At 37.0% G+C, this 18,490-nt stretch overlaps 4 protein-coding genes across 4 annotated transcripts; 2 read left to right on the plus strand and 2 right to left on the minus strand.

The window, feature by feature from the left end:
- The first annotated feature begins 56 nt into the window (after positions 1-56).
- On the plus strand, positions 57-1,257 carry LOC142979222 (G patch domain and ankyrin repeat-containing protein 1 homolog). The gene has a single exon (XM_076124036.1). It carries the CDS (start codon positions 183-185, stop codon positions 1,104-1,106), a length of 924 nt encoding a protein of 307 aa, XP_075980151.1. The 5' UTR covers positions 57-182; the 3' UTR covers positions 1,107-1,257.
- Positions 1,258-1,417: 160 nt separating this feature from the next.
- colt (carnitine/acylcarnitine carrier protein colt, mitochondrial) lies at positions 1,418-2,801 on the minus strand. Its single transcript, XM_076124037.1, has one exon. It carries the CDS (start codon positions 2,659-2,661, stop codon positions 1,765-1,767), a length of 897 nt encoding a protein of 298 aa, XP_075980152.1. The 5' UTR covers positions 2,662-2,801; the 3' UTR covers positions 1,418-1,764.
- A 255-nt stretch (positions 2,802-3,056) lies between these two features.
- Positions 3,057-12,445, plus strand: Marcal1 (SWI/SNF-related matrix-associated actin-dependent regulator of chromatin subfamily A-like protein 1). Its single transcript, XM_076124274.1, has 14 exons — positions 3,057-3,587; positions 3,912-4,027; positions 5,114-5,214; positions 5,911-6,045; positions 6,193-6,298; positions 6,739-6,822; positions 7,502-7,682; positions 8,237-8,387; positions 8,710-8,874; positions 9,321-9,477; positions 9,936-10,067; positions 10,519-10,644; positions 11,242-11,301; positions 11,588-12,445. Exons 1-14 carry the CDS (start codon positions 3,230-3,232, stop codon positions 11,780-11,782), a joined length of 2,067 nt encoding a protein of 688 aa, XP_075980389.1. The 5' UTR covers positions 3,057-3,229; the 3' UTR covers positions 11,783-12,445.
- A 147-nt stretch (positions 12,446-12,592) lies between these two features.
- LOC142979395 (serine protease inhibitor dipetalogastin-like) lies at positions 12,593-14,361 on the minus strand. The gene is made up of 2 exons (XM_076124276.1): positions 14,217-14,361; positions 12,593-13,158 (listed from the first exon to the last, which is right to left on the minus strand). Exons 1-2 carry the CDS (start codon positions 14,230-14,232, stop codon positions 12,617-12,619), a joined length of 558 nt encoding a protein of 185 aa, XP_075980391.1. The 5' UTR covers positions 14,233-14,361; the 3' UTR covers positions 12,593-12,616.
- Between the last annotated feature and the right edge of the window lie 4,129 nt (positions 14,362-18,490).

The raw sequence follows: 18,490 nt of genomic DNA on the forward strand, positions 1-18,490 counted from the left end.
GGATCTTTTAGTATTTGTAGCATTTGTGCAACTTTTTGACATTGACGCTCCTTGTGTCAAGTGAAAGTGAGTAATGCTAGCTGTCATTTTTAGTAAACAGCTTTGTTGAGATTTTGTAATTTTATATTTCTCAAAGATTTTACATTAGTGCTGCCATAGTCATTGTGATTTTATGGGTAAAAATGTTTAATAAAAGTTACAGTAACTTTGTAAAAGCAAGTTCTCCTGAACCAGAGACGGAAGTCGTACTAAATAGGCGTTATATATCTGGGGAGGAAGCTCGTAGAATATACTTGGAGGAAATAAAAGGAGCACGACCCTCTGCTCAACCAGGTACAAGCAAAACACATGTATCAGAAAGAAGAAGAAAGTCTAAAGACGAAGATTTGCCGTTGACAAACAAGGAATTATTTCTAACTGTACAAAACAATGATATCAGTAAACTAAAGTGTGAATTAGACAAATATCCCGATAAGATAAACGTGGTTGACGATTACGGATGGAGTTTACTGATGATTGCCTGTCAAGCTAATTCCGTCGATAGTGCAGAAGAATTACTAAGAAGGGGTATTGATATGTCTATCAGAGATAAAGCTGGCAACTCTGCTCGAAGCTTAGTGATAAAGAACAAGAACTATGCATTAGTTGATGTACTATTACAATACAGAGAGACTGAAAGCCAACCAACTAGTACACAAGAGAGATCTGAAACAGAACATAGTCAAAGTGAAGAATACAAGTGTGATATTTGTAATAAAACATTTCCCGACAAAGAGGAGCATTTATCATCAACTATTCATAATATAGGTGCGAGTAAAGGCAAAAAAATCCCAGCAAGTTATGTAATACCAGCTTCCAACAGAGGTTACCAGCTCATGTTGAAAGGAGGATGGGATAGAGACTCAGGCTTGGGTCGTGATGGCTCCGGTAAGAAGTACCCAATCAAAACTGTTCAGAAAAAAGACAGGAAAGGCCTTGGTCACAAAATAAAACATGAAAACAAACCACCAGAAGAAACAATAAGGCATAAAAGTAGAAAAATGTTTGCAGACAACTACAAAAAAAATAGGTCATTAGAAATAAATTTTAGACGGGAGTTTTACTGAAACTTGATTTTTATTTACTTAAAACACACTCAGGAACACAAACGATAAAAAAATAAAGTTTATTGAAAGAATATAAACATAGTTAGTAAATAATAATAAAGTATGTAAAAGGTTTAGGAGAATACATTTCAACTGTTTATAAGAAATACTGAAAAAACATGAAAAAGTTAACCCTGTAGGTTTTATGAGGTAATAAAGTATGCAACACCATGTTATTAACATCAGGATAAGAATTAATTATCTGTTATTACTTCACATACATTGCCAATAAATAGATAAAGGTTATGATGTTATGAACAAAAACTAATAAATGAAAAAATAAACATCCTTTATTAGGTTTCCAAAGGCACTGCACATGCAGATATTAAATCAGTCATTTTATAATCTTTAGTAAAATTGTGTAGATCATGAGGCAAGTATACTTTGTGCACAGTTCAATAAAAAGCTGTAAAACTTATGTCATGCTCAAATTCTTACACTATGGTTGGATCTTACAAAATTACCAACAAGGATATTTTAAAAAAATAATATATTTTTCCCACATAATGTGGTCTATAATGTAACAGTAATTACAACTTCATCTGAATACTTTTACGCTTACATCTAACTATACAATATATTTTTCTATGTAAGTCGATTGTTCACTTGATCAGTGTTATCAAAGGTTAGGTGCAACCCAGTCAAGGAACTTGATTGCAAGTTCAAATCCTGTAAAGCAAGCTGCATTAGCTGGGAAGGCCCTCAACATGACAGGTGTCACACCCTTGTATAAGGCAGTGGGACCTTCTCTTGCCATTAATTGTTTGAAAACATCCCTCATACCATTAGGGTATGTGCCCTCAGGAGCTGTCTGCAGTCTACTCTTCAACACATCAGCAGGCATGCCTACCAGCCAGTTAGCTATTCCAGCACAACCACCTGCCACAATGGTTGCCATCATCTTCATTTTAGCGCTAGCATCCTGAGGTATGAGCGCTTCTTTGACCCACTCATAAGTCATGAAGTACATGCCACTGGCTGGCACATCTCTCAGTATAGTGGCCACGCTGCCCTTGTATATGCTCCTGATGCCTCCCTCTGAATACAGCTGCCTGGCACAGTCAACCATGCCGTTGTACTTCTGTGGCACGTTACCGCCCTGTTGAATTTGAAGCAGACATTTGATGCGCTCTCCTGGCGCCATGATGGATGTCGTGAATATACCAGAGAATGCACCCGCGGCAAACAGCTCCGGCTTGGATAGAACTTGGTTTTCATCTGATTTTATTAGTTTTTTACCTAATCCAAAACCGAAGAAACTAATAGCGAAGATAGGGGCCACTCCTGTCAGAGGTGCTGACATGCCCTTGTACAAGCCTCTGAATCCTTCCTTTTGGATAGTCTTCTTGAAGCAGTCATAGGTGCCACCGTACAAGGCCGTCTCGCCCGGATTAGGCAAGGGCATAGTCTGTAGCCTTACTTTTATGGTGTCCATGGGATGACCAGCTAAAACAGTGCATACTCCGCCAAAACCACCACTTAAAAAATATTTAACTGGGCTACTATTTTCCGACATTTTCGATTCGTTTGTTCGTTCGCAGGAGAAAGGAGTAGTAACCTCGGAAAACTAGTTCTATGTCGATTGTCGATTCACTTTAGAATAATTTTATAATCAACAGCTTACAGCTGTCTTGTCTGAAATGTCAAAGTCCAATCACATTCCGTTCGACAATAATTTCGTTACTTTCACAAAGCTTTCTGATAGAGTACGTATAGTAATGTTTATTGGACCAATTTAACAATATTTAACTACGTACGTCTTAAAATCTGTATAATCTATCAAACACTTTGTTTAAATTAAAATTAACTATAAAAAAATAGCTTGATGATAAACCACGTAAAATTATTTTCAATGTTGCAAACTATATAGGTATGTCACTGTCTCTGTCTATTGTTTGTCAAAGTCTGTTTACTGACAGACAGGTGCTCAGATCTGTCGACTCTCAGTAAAGTTTGAAACTTTGTTTGAATCAAGGGATTTGTTTTGCAGTCTGAAAATTGTATATTCTATCTGTGTAGTCAACAAAGACAAGATCATATAAAGGCTACAACATTCTTGCTCATGTGGTTAAAACTTTGGTATAATGGCGTGTTCGAAAGAAGAGATCGAAAGGAAGCGACTAGCCGCATTACAAAAAAGGCAAATTAAGCTTACAAACAACCTGAATTCTCCTGTTAAAGTTAATCCTGCACCTAGTGCTAGAACCCCTGAACCTTCAAAATGGGGACCGGCTAAGAGTTTTCAATTAAATACGAATAGAAGTCATCCGTACGCCAAACCAAATGTGAGTCCTCAGAGTCCTCAAGTAAATAACGTTCCTGTGGGTAAAGTGGTCAGTGGCACAGTATATTTGATCTCTGAAGATAGATTTGAAGTAAATCCGTCGGAATTTTGCGCACCACTCATTAACATATTCAAGAGTTTGCCTTCTAAAAGTTATGGTTAGTATTCTTTTAGATTATTACATGTTATTAGGGAAACCACGCGGTGAATTATCAGTGTAAAACATGAGTAGATGGCTAGCCTTGTTTTGGACAAAGAATAAGCAATTCTATTGAGTGTTGGAATGCTGCCAGTCTACTGGACAGGTTATCCAAGGAAGGGGAGATATATTGAAATGCTTTTCAAAATATCTCAAATAGTATTTTCTTTAGGTGTAAATTTTTCTTTTTTAATTCTATAATGTACTTCTCTTGGTTTATTTGCATACCAACATAACAAAAGATTTAGGTAACATATTAATTTACTAAATATTCTTTTTCCAGATTCAAAGACAAAATTATGGAATTTTTCTATCAATGACTATCAAGAGTTAATGTCTAAAGTAGCACCAATGTCTCCGCATGTGGTGCTAGGCCCTCTACCTCCTTATGTTCTGAAGGTAAAGTATCAAAAATAAATAAAATATAGACATTCTTGGGCATAATGTAGGTACATAGACTTATTAAATTTAATTTCAATACCAAATCTATTAAGAAGTCAAGTTTCAAATCAAACCCTGGCTAGGAAGGTAGACTCATGGACTGATCCCTTCCACATTCCAGAATGAAACTCTTGCCTGTAAGTGGAACAGTAATGGGTTAATTTTTATTTATTTACAATTACAAGCTATCCTAATTAAATAGACTGTACTTGGTCATACTTGCATGGTGTCACATTCTTGTTATTCATTTACCAATTTATGATGTTTTTAGCATGTTTGTAATGACCAAGAGCTATTATCATGTACCTATTTTTAATTTAAACAAATATCTTCGGTTTCCCTTACTTAGCTGTTAATATATTATTATAATTAATTTACCCATATAACATATTATGTCATTAGTCTATTTTCGGACTAAACTATTATATTTGAAAATAATGCATTTCCAATGGCATGACTAACATAAACACAATCATAAAAGCACTCGTTTTTCACATAGGAGTAGGCAGAGATCAAAGAATGCCACGGTTCCTTCGGGTCTGATCATCACAATTCAGTTAAGACATTCATGCGCGGCCATGTCGAGCGTCATTTTCCCGAATATTCCGTACTCGTAAAAGGTTCATCTGAAATACTCAGATTATGTAGCTTTTTCGTAAATAATGTTGAAATTGTAATTATTACAGACTAAAACATTTTATTATTTGATATCAACGAAAATCTGCAATAGTGACGTCACTGCGTCGTATTTCTATACTAAAATGTGTTTTTGACATTTCTTATGGGGTAGCTGATTTTGACTGGTAGGCAACTACCGTATTGATGCCAAACCGAATATTTGTATAGCAAGCCTAAATGAGAGGCCACTTAATGCTATTTGAGCAAAATGTCTCCTTGATTTGAATGCACTTTAAAATCGGTCGCAGTTGTCAATTGAGAAACCATGTCAAAAGTCTTTGGGGTCTCTTGAACAACTTTGACACTAGACTATTAACCATATGGTAAATAATAAACATTTTTTATTTTATCTTCTATATTTGGCAGGTACTACGAGAAAACACAGTGGATCCGAACAGTATCGACTTGTCACCCATTGAAGCAACTTTAAGACGTAAACTCATGCCTTTTCAAGAGGAAGGAGTCAGGTAAATTACGATTGCTTTTTCAGGAAAACTGTTATGTACCTACCTTTTGTTTATTTAAATATGCCTTATGTGTATCTATGCATGCAGCAAGATGTGTTATTATTGATTTAATTAAAAAGGCAATAAATCGCTGGGTGGGCTGATTTAGATAGTATTTTGTTTAAAAAATGGTGCTTCCCATGTGGTCTCATTTCAAATGTGTTTCTTGACAAGTCGTTTTTGTAGTAAATTAAAAAATGCGTAACTTTTTATACATTGTTGTTCATGGCCGCGTTTTGCTACGAATATTTTTTTTAAGAATTATTTGTAACTAGCTGACCCGCGCAACTTCGCCTGCGTCGCATAAGAAAGAATGGGTCATGATTTTCCCCGTTTCCGTAACATTTTTCACTGCTCTTCTGCTCCTATTGGTCGTAGCGTGATGATATATAGCCTATAGCCTTTCTCGATAAATGGGCTATCTAACACCGAAAGAAATTTTCTAATTGGACCAGTAGTTCCCGAGATTAGCGCGTTCAAACAAACAAACAAACAAACAAACAAACAAACAAACAAACAAACAATCAAACAAACAAACAAACTCTTCAGCTTTATAATATTAAGTATAGATGTTAATGACCTGACAGCATTAATAAGAATATCTACAAAGAATAGCACGAGTTAACTCAATAAATTATCAATTTAATAATTTCCCAGGTTCGGCATCTCCCGTCGCGGCAGATGTATGATCGCTGATGACATGGGCTTGGGCAAGACGTTCCAAGCACTTGCCATCGCCAGCTACTACAGACACAACTGGCCGCTGCTCATAGTCACCACGTCTTCTATGAGGTAACATAAAAACTATTGTAAATCCATACTAATATTATAAATGCGAAAGTAACTCTGTCTGTCTGTCTGCTACTCAATCACGCCTAAACTATTGAACCGATTTGAACCAATTTGAAGTGACAGTAAAGCATACAATTTGTTTTCCAGAGAGACTTGGCAGAACAAAATTCACGAGCTTCTTCCTTCAGTGCCTATGATGAACGTAGTCACGTTAACTACAGGGAAAGACGCTCAACTAGTAGCTGATAAACAGGTAAATATTTCATTCACACAATATATTATGTCGTCTTGGCCGATTTCGGCTGCGGCGGCCAGTTTCATTGAAACCAGCCAACTATGCAGAACTTTTTTTATAGATACGAAACTGCGATAATAACTTTTTTTGTCTGTCTATTACGCTTTCATGTCTAACGTATAATTAAACTAAATTTGGTACAAATAGATTTGACCTTGCGAAAAAAGCGATATCTGTTAGAAGAGGGGATGAATATAAATATGTCACTTAACCACGCGGACAAAGTCGCGGGAAAAATCTAGTATAACAAAATTAGAAAGGACCTAGTTAGTAATTACTTTGCCTGACCGGGGAATAGACCCCGAGACCTTATGATCAACAGTCATATCAGGATACCTTAGCGACCGCGCCACAGGGAGCCGGAAACAATAGTATATAATTACAATGTTTGATTTCAGACGGAAGTGGTGATAATAAGTTACAAGATAGCAAGCATGCGCACAGACCTGTTGAAGAGTAAAATGTTTGGAATGGTCATCATTGTAAGTATTAGTAAAAATTATTAAACTCGCACTCGTAAAAGGTTCATCTAAAATGCTCACTACTCAGGCTATGTAGCTCTTTTCGTTAATAATGTTGAAATCGTAATTATTACAGACTGAAATATTTTATGAGACACTCATTTGATATCAACGAAAATCTGCAATAGTGACGTCACTACGTCGTATTTCTGTACTAAAATATGTTTTTGACATTTCATAAAGAGCAGATGATTTGACTGGTAGGCAGGCGTATTGTATTGTAGTATATTTTTGATTTTCAAGTTAGTTACTGTGACTTGAATAAACATAAATATGATAATTTAATACCAAACTAAGCAGGGCTTGTATCTACTATGGTAAACAGACAACTGATAAACATACTTATAGAACAAATATTTCCAGCTCATCACACAAATATTTGTCCCGGGTGGGGTTTGAACTCGCCAAACGCGAGGTAGTTATTGCGGTGAGGAGACTACATTGGGTTGCCAACCTCTTTGGAAACCTCCTCTTTCTTCTTCTTCTTATCGTATGGTTAGTGGTCAACCTAGTGTCAAAGTTGTTCAAGCCGCCCGAAGGCCTTTGACGTGGCTTAACGACTGTTATCTTAATTGACAACAACCGGGACCGACTTTTTACGGAGGGTGGGCTCTAGTGTGACATGTTTGTTTGTCGCCAGGACGAGTCGCACTACCTGAAGTCGCACAAGGCGCAGTGCACGGCGGCGCTGGGCGCGCTCACGCGGCGCTGCGGCCGCGCCGTGCTGCTGAGCGGCACGCCGGCGCTCAGCCGCCCCGCAGAGCTCTACACGCAGCTCGCGCTCATCGAGCCGGGACTGTTCCCCTCCTACACCGACTATGGTGAGTGTTGACCTGGCAAGACTTAGTTTTTTCAATTCGATCAAGCGTACGTTTATTATAATATTCTTGCAGCAGCTCGTAATTTCGTCCGCGTCGACTTAGTTTTCCCACTTCCACAACATTTTTTTATTACTGATCCCTTTTACACCTCTTCCTACCAGATTTCAACTTTCTACGCTCATTTAGTTAGTAATAAATTTAGCCCATTGATGTCCTACTACTGGGCAATAGTCTCCTCCCGATAAAAACTCTCAGACATGGAAGGTTGCATCACGATGTTTTCCTTCACCGTTAGAATAAGTGATCATTATTATAAAGGTATCGGTGTTTTGCTTCGGGTTTGAACCTTCAACCACTTGCGTGGGAGGTAGCCACTTATACCACTCGGCTTATATAAAGTAGGTCCCGACTGTGTCAGAAGCCTCGCAACTCGCGAGGCAATATTTTAGTTACACTCATTTCAATTTGAAAGAAAAGAGACAGAAATATTGCCTCGCGAGGCTGCTCGCTCAGTCGGGACCTGCCTATTGAACTGTAAAATATCTGTTACCTAGGTAAGCGTTACTGCGACGGCAAGCTAACGAACTTCGGTTGGAACATGACGGGGCAGTCGAACCTCACAGAACTACAGATCATACTGCAGAAGCGGTTCCTCATCAGAAGAACCAAGGAACAGGTGCTCACCAAACTGGAAGAAAAGACCAGGTGATGATAATAATTCACGCATGAAGTAATATTGATAGAAAACACCGGTTTACAATAAAAAAGCTGTAATTTTATCGTTTACTTAAATAGTATACAGTGTAGAGTCCACATTTACTAAGAGCCCGACTATCGGCCCAATCGTCTGTCATGCATAGGTGTATCTTTTAAACCAGAATTCTAGATCTTCGCATTCTTATTAGATTTTCAGTGGTTGGCAATTACCTAACAGCCGTTAATCCATGTCAAAGGCCTTCAGAGGGGTTGAACAACTTTGACACTAGCTTGACCACTAACCATATGATAACTGAACGTTATATTTCAGAGAGTCAGTCCTCCTAGACGAGACGCTTCTACAGTACAACCAGGAAGAACAGAAGGGTCTATCCAAGATGGCCGAGATGTACAAGTCCAGTACATCATCGGACAAACACAGCGCACTTATTACTTACTTCGCCGAGAGCGCGCGAGTCAAGATACCTGCTATTTGGTAAGTCATACTAAAGGTATTGATGGCAATTGGTTGTTAGTGTTGTCTTTTTTACTCATATGATGAATTATAGAGACAGGACTATTGTGGACATAAAGGTCAGCTCACACCGCGACGAGACGCGTTTCTTCAAACTATGTTGGAGTCGGCTTCCAGACTTACCGGATGTAGATTCCAGTCTCACTGGATACCAGTATTTTACATGGAGCGACTGCCTATCTGACCTCCACAACCCAGTTAACTGAGTAATAACACGATACCCTTCGGTACGACTGGTTGTTATATTTCAAGCTTCTGACTATTGTTAACGACTGTTAAATTAAAGATCTTCGAAAATGGCAGTCGGGACCCACAATTTGACGTACCTTCCGAAACACGGAAGAATTCAATATGGTTGTCCATCCACAGAACAACCTCGGCTCAGAAATATATTTGTTATGTTTCAGTAAATATCTAAAACAACAACTGGAAGATGACAATCTAGGCAAGTTGTTAGTGTTTGCTCATCACAAGCCGGTGATCGACGCCATCTGCCTCACGTTGGACGAAGCCGGGGTGCACTATATATGTATAGTCGGCTCCACGCCCGCTAATACTAGAGCTGTAAGTGTGTTTGTGTGATTTTTTGCTAGAAATCAATGGACTTTTTATGTAATATTTTCTAATGTGTTAGGGCTTTAACCTATTATAAAGCCATTATTTTTACATAATTTTGAGTTAGCATTGTGTTCTATCTAGTTGCTATAGAAGATTGTTTGTGATAAAAATCTATCAGTGCTCGAAGCGTAGTTCTCAAGGAACAAATTCTAAGAGTAAATACTATGTCAAAGTTTACAAAATTACGGTTTTGATCCCGATTCGTATTTTTTTATTGTAATGATGGCTAATCCGTAGTACAAACTGCAGAAATATTCTGAACTCTTTGTCATTTCTGAGTATTGTCCTAACGATTCGATATCGATTAAATTTATATTTAAATCTAAATTTACATTTAAACCTAGATTTAAATCTAAATTTATCCTACCTTTCAAACATACAATTTACAAGTACACGTGTTCCAGGACCTGGTGGAGAGGTTCCAGCACACGGAGTCGTGCCGCGTGGCGGTGCTGTCCATCACGGCCGCTAACTCCGGCCTCACGCTCACGGCCGCCAGCCTCGTGCTCTTCGCCGAGCTGCACTGGAACCCCGGGGTACGTGCACCCACGTATACGTATACGTTTGCAGATTTAACACATGTTTCTAAGTGTCAGATAATCTAACTGCTAATTAAAGTTATAGCAAATGTATGGAAAAACCTGTCAATTTTCCATCTTATACGCTTGCGTTCTCTCGTGTCGGAGGCCAAGACACATTTTGGGTCGTTGAGCCAACGGAGTAAGTAAGTATAAGCTTACAATATATTGACATATCGTCGGGGATAGTGCATCTCCGCGTATCTAGCGCAAAGCTCGGGAGCAGTTGAACCGAATTCGCTAATTCTTTTTTATGATATTCCTTGAAGTACGAGTGTACGTAAAAACCTTACGTAAAGAAAAATAATAAAAATTTAATTACAAAAATAAAGTAAAGACGGTACGAAGTTTGTCGGGTCAGCTAGTTATTGATATAATTCTAAGTAAATATGCTATGGTTTGTTGATAGATCCTGACGCAGGCGGAGGCCCGCGCGCACCGCATCGGCCAGACTGCGCGCGTGTGCGTGCGCTACCTGCTGGCGCGCCGGACCGCCGACGACTACATGTGGCCCATGCTGCAGGACAAACTTAATGTTACTATTACTTCTTTACTCTTATTATATACTATCAGATCCCTTTGAACACACACAAAAAAATTCATCAAAATCGGTCCAGTCGTTTAAGAGAAGTTCAGTGACATACACACTTACAGAAGAATTATATATATAAAGACTAGCTAACCCGTCCAGCTCCGCTCAAGTAAATGTCGTCCTGATGTATTTATTTGAACGCTTATTATAAATACTCGTAGTTTATATCAAAAGATTACTAGCAGCAAGTGTTACACACACTAACAGTCATGTTCAGCTCAAAAAGCTGTGGATAGTTATGGATTCACAATCGCTAGTCCAATGTTTTTTAAAACTGGTTTTACTCTAAGAATACTATTACGAAATTTAATTATGTCACTTATTACTTGATCTAACGACGAAGAATAACATTTTGGTGAAACCTTGCATGCTTAAAGATTTTAGCACATTTCTTCTGCATGCAAAGTTCCCGAATCTCACTCTATCAGCTTGATGGACTCAAGACCTCACCCCTTATCCCGGTATAGATCCTTGCTCAACAAAAACCTAATAATAAATAAGGCACTCTTGAGCTTAATTTTAAATAATTCATTATTTCAGGTGCTGAATAATGTAGGTTTAAGTGGAGACACATTTGAAGACACTACGATGAAACACCAGGTAACTATTCAAGTCTTTTATATCTAACTAGCTTATATTCTCTGCTCCGCCCGAAAACAGTTGCCTAATTTCTTCACAATCCCATCACCTTGCTTTTCCAAATCGTTTTCAATGTGAAAATAGGTCATAAAAACTTTCAGATTTATAATGAAAACTAGATTATATATATGGTAATTAATGTATTATTATTTTGGGTTACTTGACGTTTTGGCGCAAGTAATATTATTGTATTTAATTATAGATTGACATAACTGTTAAATAACATAATATATTTATTTTCTTACAGGAAAGTCAAAACTCAATAACGCAATACTTATCACCAGTTTCTAAGAACAAGAACGACTTCATACCGGGCACAAACATCAGGAAGAGCTCTGTCATAGACAAGCAAGACCATAGTGTAGACAACATAGACAATGTAGACCGATCCTTCTTGGAGGACGACGAGGATGATGAGTTGCTGGCCAATTTAGATTTATGATTAAAAAAAGAACTGAGGTTTTTTGTGTGTGTGAGAGAAAGAGAGAGAGAGATGAAGAACTATAAGTCTGTATATCGTTGTTTCTTTCTAATGAACCTTGATACATATCAGAGAAAAATGATAGGACATTGCCTGCCTGTTATAAGAATCTCTGCTTTGTTATTATTTAATTTATAAATGTCTGCAATGTCATATTTGGCGCTTATTTATTAATTGTTAAGGTTCAAAATAGCAAATTTTAATGTTTTATCGGCCTCCTTGGTGCAGTGGTTAAGTTGGTCGCCACACCACTTTCAGTGGTTGGGAGGTCGTCGAATCCCGAACAAATATTAAAATTTGTGCCATATGTAGTATATCTATTCAATAGTGTTTATGCATTTTTGATATGATTTTAAACGCTATTGAATAGATAAACTACCGCTAAATGTACATCAGAAACCGGGGATTTGTTCGTATGTTTGAAATAGCCCGAGTATAATTGTTATCATCATTGAAATTCATACTTGTTAGAAATGTTTCTAATGATTTTGAGAATAGAAACAGTTGAATAGTTGTAATGATTTTGTTAAATCGTTTGTTGTCAAATAAAAGGCTTACCTAGATTTAGGATGGGATGTTGTACAAATTATTTATTTTTGCCAATAAAACTTTTGTGATATAATCTGAGTGTTGTAATGTTTTTTCTAAGCGAGATTTAAAAACCCCTATAATATCCTGAGGAAGAAATCGTGCGCATGAAAAGACTTCAGCTTCCTACAAAAATAAACGAGATGCCCACAATACCTTAAAATAAAAGGAAAACAAAACACATTTTAATACTTAAATATACTTTATTTACTGTGGCACAGAGTAAGAATCACCGAACTGTTCCTTGTACCTCAAATAGTTATTATTACAACGGGCCGTGTACGCGATTCTTAACGTGGAGTCTTTGGCCGTAGCACAGTTAAGATAGCAGTCGTTCTGGTAAGTAACATTGTCGCTGCCACACACAGGCTTGTCCTCATCACTACAGCTGCAAATATTCGGGTGAGGAATATTGCTTTTACATTCTCCTTCGTACGCCACTCTCAGAGTTCTATCGTTGCTGTATTTGCAACTTAAATGGCAAGTATTAGGGTAAGTCCTTCCATCAGAACCACATACTGGTATGTAGTCCAAACTACAGCCGCAAATGCCCGTGTTAACAGTGTCTTGGCATGAACCGTATTTGACAAAGCGTAGTGTTGGAACGGTGTTTTTAACGCAGGCAAGAAGACATTCGTTGTTGTATGTTTCGCCGTCTGAACCGCAGACCGGGTCGTAGTTCCTTGCACATTCGCATGGCGCGTTCGGGAATGCTGTGCTTGTGTGCGCGATCGCGATTATTAGGACAGCTGTAACAAGAAAAATTAAAGTTATTAGGACAATATCGCTTATTAGGCGGTCATATCGTTATTTTGAGGGACAGGGAATATTACGAAGGTAAAGAAATAATGAACGCTAATACGCTTATTGCATCAATTAAATGAACTGACGAGTTATTCGTCGAGTACATTTTTGCACTCACGTTGTAGTAACTAAGTCATACACTCTATTGCAAAAAAAAACAGGGAAAGCAAGACTAAGTGTGTTTATAAATTACTATCAGGTTCGTCTCAACAAGACGTGTGATGACTAATACAACTCTGTATAGAAAATTATTTAGGAAGGTATAATGGAACAGCCTATGTCCCTTTCTGTTTAGTCAGCACGTAAGCATTCTACCGTAGAACTAGATTTTCATGATTCAGATATTTTTTAACAAACAATGATGTAGATAGCGATTGCTATTCAACCGCGAAGATAATTGGTTTTAGCCAGTATCCCAGTGCGTCGCTAATTGAACTAACAAAACTGTTGACAGACATACACACGGCATTGACAATGAATGAGTTTGAATCAATATTACCTACTGACAATCTCTATGCGGAAAGGATGACCTTTACACGAGATTCTCAGTAATTGGTGTACCTAACTATAATTTATTTTAATTTATTATCATATCATCTTGCCGGAAGATATTTACCTAAGTACATAAAAGAAGTAGTAGGAATGTTACGTGTGGTATATCGCGGCTAAGCGTGTTGATCTTAATTATTTTCTTGACGTTACGGCGCAGGTTGCACCGTCTTTAGTTGTGAACTCAAACGCAAAATTTAAGCAAGCTACTGTACCTTAGTCTAAGTATATTAACAGTACCTTATGTACCTATCTATGTAAGTACTACTTGAAAAAAGAAACTGTTTTAAATTGAGAAATTTATACTTTTTAAGAAGTAACACAATGTTTATCACTTTACACAAGACCTCTTATACGCTCTGGAATCGAACCCGCATCAAAGATTATAATCAAAGGTTATCAATTAAGAAGCACATTACTCACTAAAGTACTTAAATACAAACAAAAAACTCACCTAATTTGAACGCCATTTTTTATTAAATTATTTAAATTACTCAGACTGTTTTTTTAAAGCAAAGGTTATCGTCGTATACAGCCAAAACACGGCACGTGTTATCTCACCAAATATTCTCACAGTAATAATCTACATATGAACCGGACTGCTATTTATAATAGAATTTGTTTCCGAGACAACAAAAAAATTCTTATGAATTATTTTGGAGGAAAATCCCATTGATATTCTCGCGACTATTAGATTAACATTGCTCGGTTTGTTTACATAGATTCTAGTGTCAATAGTCGTAGGTAGGTCCCCGCGTCCGAGCATTATTTTATGATGTCATACAATTATTTGCTTTACAGTTCGGAGACTTTGATGTTAAAAAAACAATGAGTTTTAATACGTCAACGTTGATTCGCACTTGAGATTTTTTTGTATTTTATTATCTGTAAACTCTATTAGAGACTAAATAAATATTTGTTTCCTGATTTAAATCTGGAGTCTAAAAACTCTTATTTTGCTGTTTTTCCTTGTAGATTTGACGAGACCAGAGGTAAGTTTAAAATGAAGATTTGTCTGGATTGAGAAGTTGTACTGCATCTCTCTGCATCTGTATCATCAGTGTAAATTTATCCTTGAGAGACCGCTGATGCGTTGTGAAAAGTCCCGATTTTATCCCGTAGTGTGCCGTGCCTTGGTGTTAAAAGAAGCAGATTTTTTTTACCACCCGAACGAAAGAGCCTCAGGTTAAGGGCTCTTTCTTATTGTGACGTCACAAGCGTGGTCAATCTTGTGTTCGAGCTTCAGAAAATCTAACATGTCTTCAAGTCAATGATAAAGTCAAATAATACAAAGAGGGCGGTACTGTTAATGTAAATAAAAACAATCAGGGGTATTTTTATGCTTGTAAGTAAATAATTATGACATACGGAAGTTTACGAAACCATTGCTTTCTTTTATCGAAATAACTCGTTTATTCTAGATAGTTTAATGCCATCAAAAACATTCTGTAAAAACCTCAAGTCTCGCCGTAAAAAGTTATGAGATCAATATAATACCAAGTCGATTAATCTATTTAGTCTCTACTTAAAGGACCTTCTGTCTTAAGTTATTACGTATGTTACTATCATGCCAATTTAAAAAAAATTAATATATTAATAGACCGACCTGGCCTTCGCATGATTTGATTAGTTAATGCTCCTGAAATGTTAATGGCGAATTTGTGTTTTCTTGCGATGACCAAGTCGATCTATTTGTTTTAAAGGTATTTTTTTTAAATTGGCATGATAATAACATACGTAATAACTTAAGACAGAAGGTCCTTTAAGTAGAGACTAAATAGATTAATCGACTTGGTATTATATTGATCTCATAACTTTTTACGGCGAGACTTGAGGTTTTTACAGAATGTTTTTGATGGCATCTCACTTCTTTTTGTAGAGCGAACATAAGTTCAATTTGTATGTAAAGACGTTTTTTTTTTCATAATTCAACATATTTTCCTATGGGAATGTTGTTCAGTTTCATGGGCTAAACACCCTTATAGGGTGGGTCTATACCTCCTCCCGTTATGCCTCATATAGTAGGTACCTATTTACACCTATTTATTTTATTTTCTACAGTAATAATAATTCATTAACTGCAAATGTAACCTTGTAATCTTATACATTTATATGGGATTACAAAGTTATTGTTGCAGTTGGTGTATTTAGAAAACTGGACCGAAATTAGAAAATATTAAATTTTTCCCATGATTAAAACACTTAACCCTATTTGTATTCTAAATTTTAAGCTTCTAAGTCTGCTAGAAGTACCTTAGACTTTTGATGATCGGTGAGTCAGTGAGTCAGTGAGTCAGTGAATCAGTGAGTGACAAAATTCAAAATTTTAACAAGTTGTCATTCTTAAACTTCTGGTTCAAATTGACTGAAATTTTAAATATACCGTGTTTATACAATGACTGATTAGTTGCTGAAAATCCAGGCTTCTTGTTTTATCCACAACGAAATTATAGGGGTGTCGAAAATAGCCCGAATTGCTTCGAGAAAAGGATGTTACGGCCGTGCCGCTTTTTTTTGCTCGACTTGCGGGGGCACTTCCGTGCCCCCAGATAAGGTTATGGCTATGTTTATTGTAGATAGCCTAGTGATAATATTATTTCTGCTTCCTTGTTATTTTGCCTTCAGTTTTGCGAAATTGACCTTCTTTTGGAAAATATCTAAGATTGTACTTGAAAATGAGACTTAGGATGCATACTCACAAAAAAAATATTTGATATTCTAAGAAATCGTGTTACAGGAAATAATGCTTAATTTGTAATGATGCGACTACTAAGTATATCGATTCTTATAGATGACAATAATAAATTTATAATAAAATTATTATCATCATTTATTTATAACATTGAAAGCGGCGAAACGCAAATAATGCATGTCTTTGCCTGCACCTTTGCATATAAAAGACGTAATTTTCCTTTATCATATAAATAACTTTGATACTGCCAATATTTATGCAGGCTGTATTGGTCACATTTTGACTTGTTGCTATATACCAAAAAAGTTGAAGACAGCAAATAGGTGTGTTTGTTTTTTACCAGTCATTGTGTTTACATACATACACGTGTTCATGAGCATGTATAGTCTGACAACTTAGTAGAGAGCCCAGGCACGCTCAATTTATCCAGGTTATATTAACTGATACTGTACACTAATGACGCCTCTGTGGCGTAGTGGTTACGGTGGTCACCACAGTGCGTCGAGAGATCGTGGGTTCGATTCCACACGGTACTGGTTGTTCATTGTGTCCGATGTTTGTATGTTTGTAAAGTCCCTGCGGCACAAGAGCATTCTGTGGGAATTGTCTTTTGATAAATAAATAAATTTACTAGAATAAAGGAGCTGGTGGCAACCATCACACCAATGTTAGCTGCTTGTGGGTCATTAATGTTCTAAACTCTGAATTTTCTATACCACCGCTAGCCACGAAAATTGTATACAAGGCTGTGTGCTAAGTTGTTGGGCTATACTTAGTCTTTGTACATTTACATTGTACCTACATGGCGATAATAATAGTATTAACTTCAATAATTAATTTATCTAAGACCCAAATAAGCTCATAGAAGTATTGAGTTAATAAAAAAGTGGACTTTAATGGGTCCATAATATTTTTTTGTACTTAGTCTAGTTAGTGTTTTTTTCACTTAATACAATTACATACATAATTATAACGTTCGATTCGAACTCACGATACACTGATCATTAATACATTACTGACGATGTGAAAGAGGCGTGGCGATCTCATTGATGTTGTTAGACGCTGAGTATCCGATTGGAGGTATCGCGTCCTGGCTACCTTATGATGGCTGTCGAAGGAACACCGTCAGGTTTTATATCGGTCTGCCCAAAATAAAGCCGGAACACCTAGCCGGCGGGAGAGCCCGACAGACCCCCGCTTCCTCCCTAGAGCGGGACATGCAGTAATGCATTTTCCTGACGCAAAAAAAGGGCGTGACTGCAATCTACAAGTGGGTAGGCGCGGTCGGTAGTGTATACGACTACTGCGCAGAGGTCCCAGGTTCGCATCGCGGGTCGGGCTTAAAAGATGTTACTGAGTTTTTCTGTTAACAATTTCCTAATGATTGGGTGGAATTAGGTTTGATAATAATTTAATTAGGAATTAATAAGCGGTCGTAAAAAAATTGTGAGTCGGATTTTTAATCGGATGCCCGTGTTTACATAAATAAATAGCAAGTGATAGTTTTGCAAAATCTCTTTTGACCAAGTGTTTTAAGTTTTTTCATCCTGCTATTGCAAAAAGGTTTCAAAGGTAAAACCATTCCGCTATATTTACAAAAGATTTGTTATCTACTAAAACAGTTGTGCAACATGCAACATTTTTAAAACCACTGTTTTAATGTAGCCAATGTACGCAAATAAAAATGTGCCAAAATACCTATACATGTGACAAATATTCTTACGAATAAGCAACTGACGTGCCTAGACTGACTGTGCCTCTTACGCACAAGCGTTATGTTTTATTTTATGAGTCCAATGATGCATGCATGCATGCTTAGTAAATTGTGTATTGTATTGTAAATACCTTTAACTGATTACAACTTTTGCTTATATTGTCTTTACCCTAATATTATCTATACTAATCTATACTAATATTATAAAGCTGAAGAGTTTGTTTGTTTGTTTGTTTGTTTGTTTGAACGCGCTAATCTCAGGAACTTCTGGTCCTATTTGAAAAATTATTTCAGTGTTAGATAGCCCATTTATCGAGGAAGG

This window comes from Anticarsia gemmatalis, chromosome 16 (assembly GCF_050436995.1).
Source record: "Anticarsia gemmatalis isolate Benzon Research Colony breed Stoneville strain chromosome 16, ilAntGemm2 primary, whole genome shotgun sequence".
Lineage (NCBI taxonomy): Eukaryota > Metazoa > Arthropoda > Insecta > Lepidoptera > Erebidae > Anticarsia > Anticarsia gemmatalis.

Excerpts from the sequence above, each read along its gene's own strand:
- LOC142979222 (XM_076124036.1), top strand. The coding sequence starts at position 183 with ATGTTTAATAAAAGTTACAGTAACTTTGTAAAAGCAAGTTCTCCTGAA.
- colt (XM_076124037.1), bottom strand. The coding sequence starts at position 2,661 with ATGTCGGAAAATAGTAGCCCAGTTAAATATTTTTTAAGTGGTGGTTTT.
- Marcal1 (XM_076124274.1), top strand. The coding sequence starts at position 3,230 with ATGGCGTGTTCGAAAGAAGAGATCGAAAGGAAGCGACTAGCCGCATTA. Across the intron at positions 8,875-9,320 it reads GTCAAGATACCTGCTATTTG|TAAATATCTAAAACAACAAC; the intron begins GTAAGTCATACT and ends GTTATGTTTCAG. Across the intron at positions 10,645-11,241 it reads TGCTGCAGGACAAACTTAAT|GTGCTGAATAATGTAGGTTT; the intron begins GTTACTATTACT and ends TCATTATTTCAG.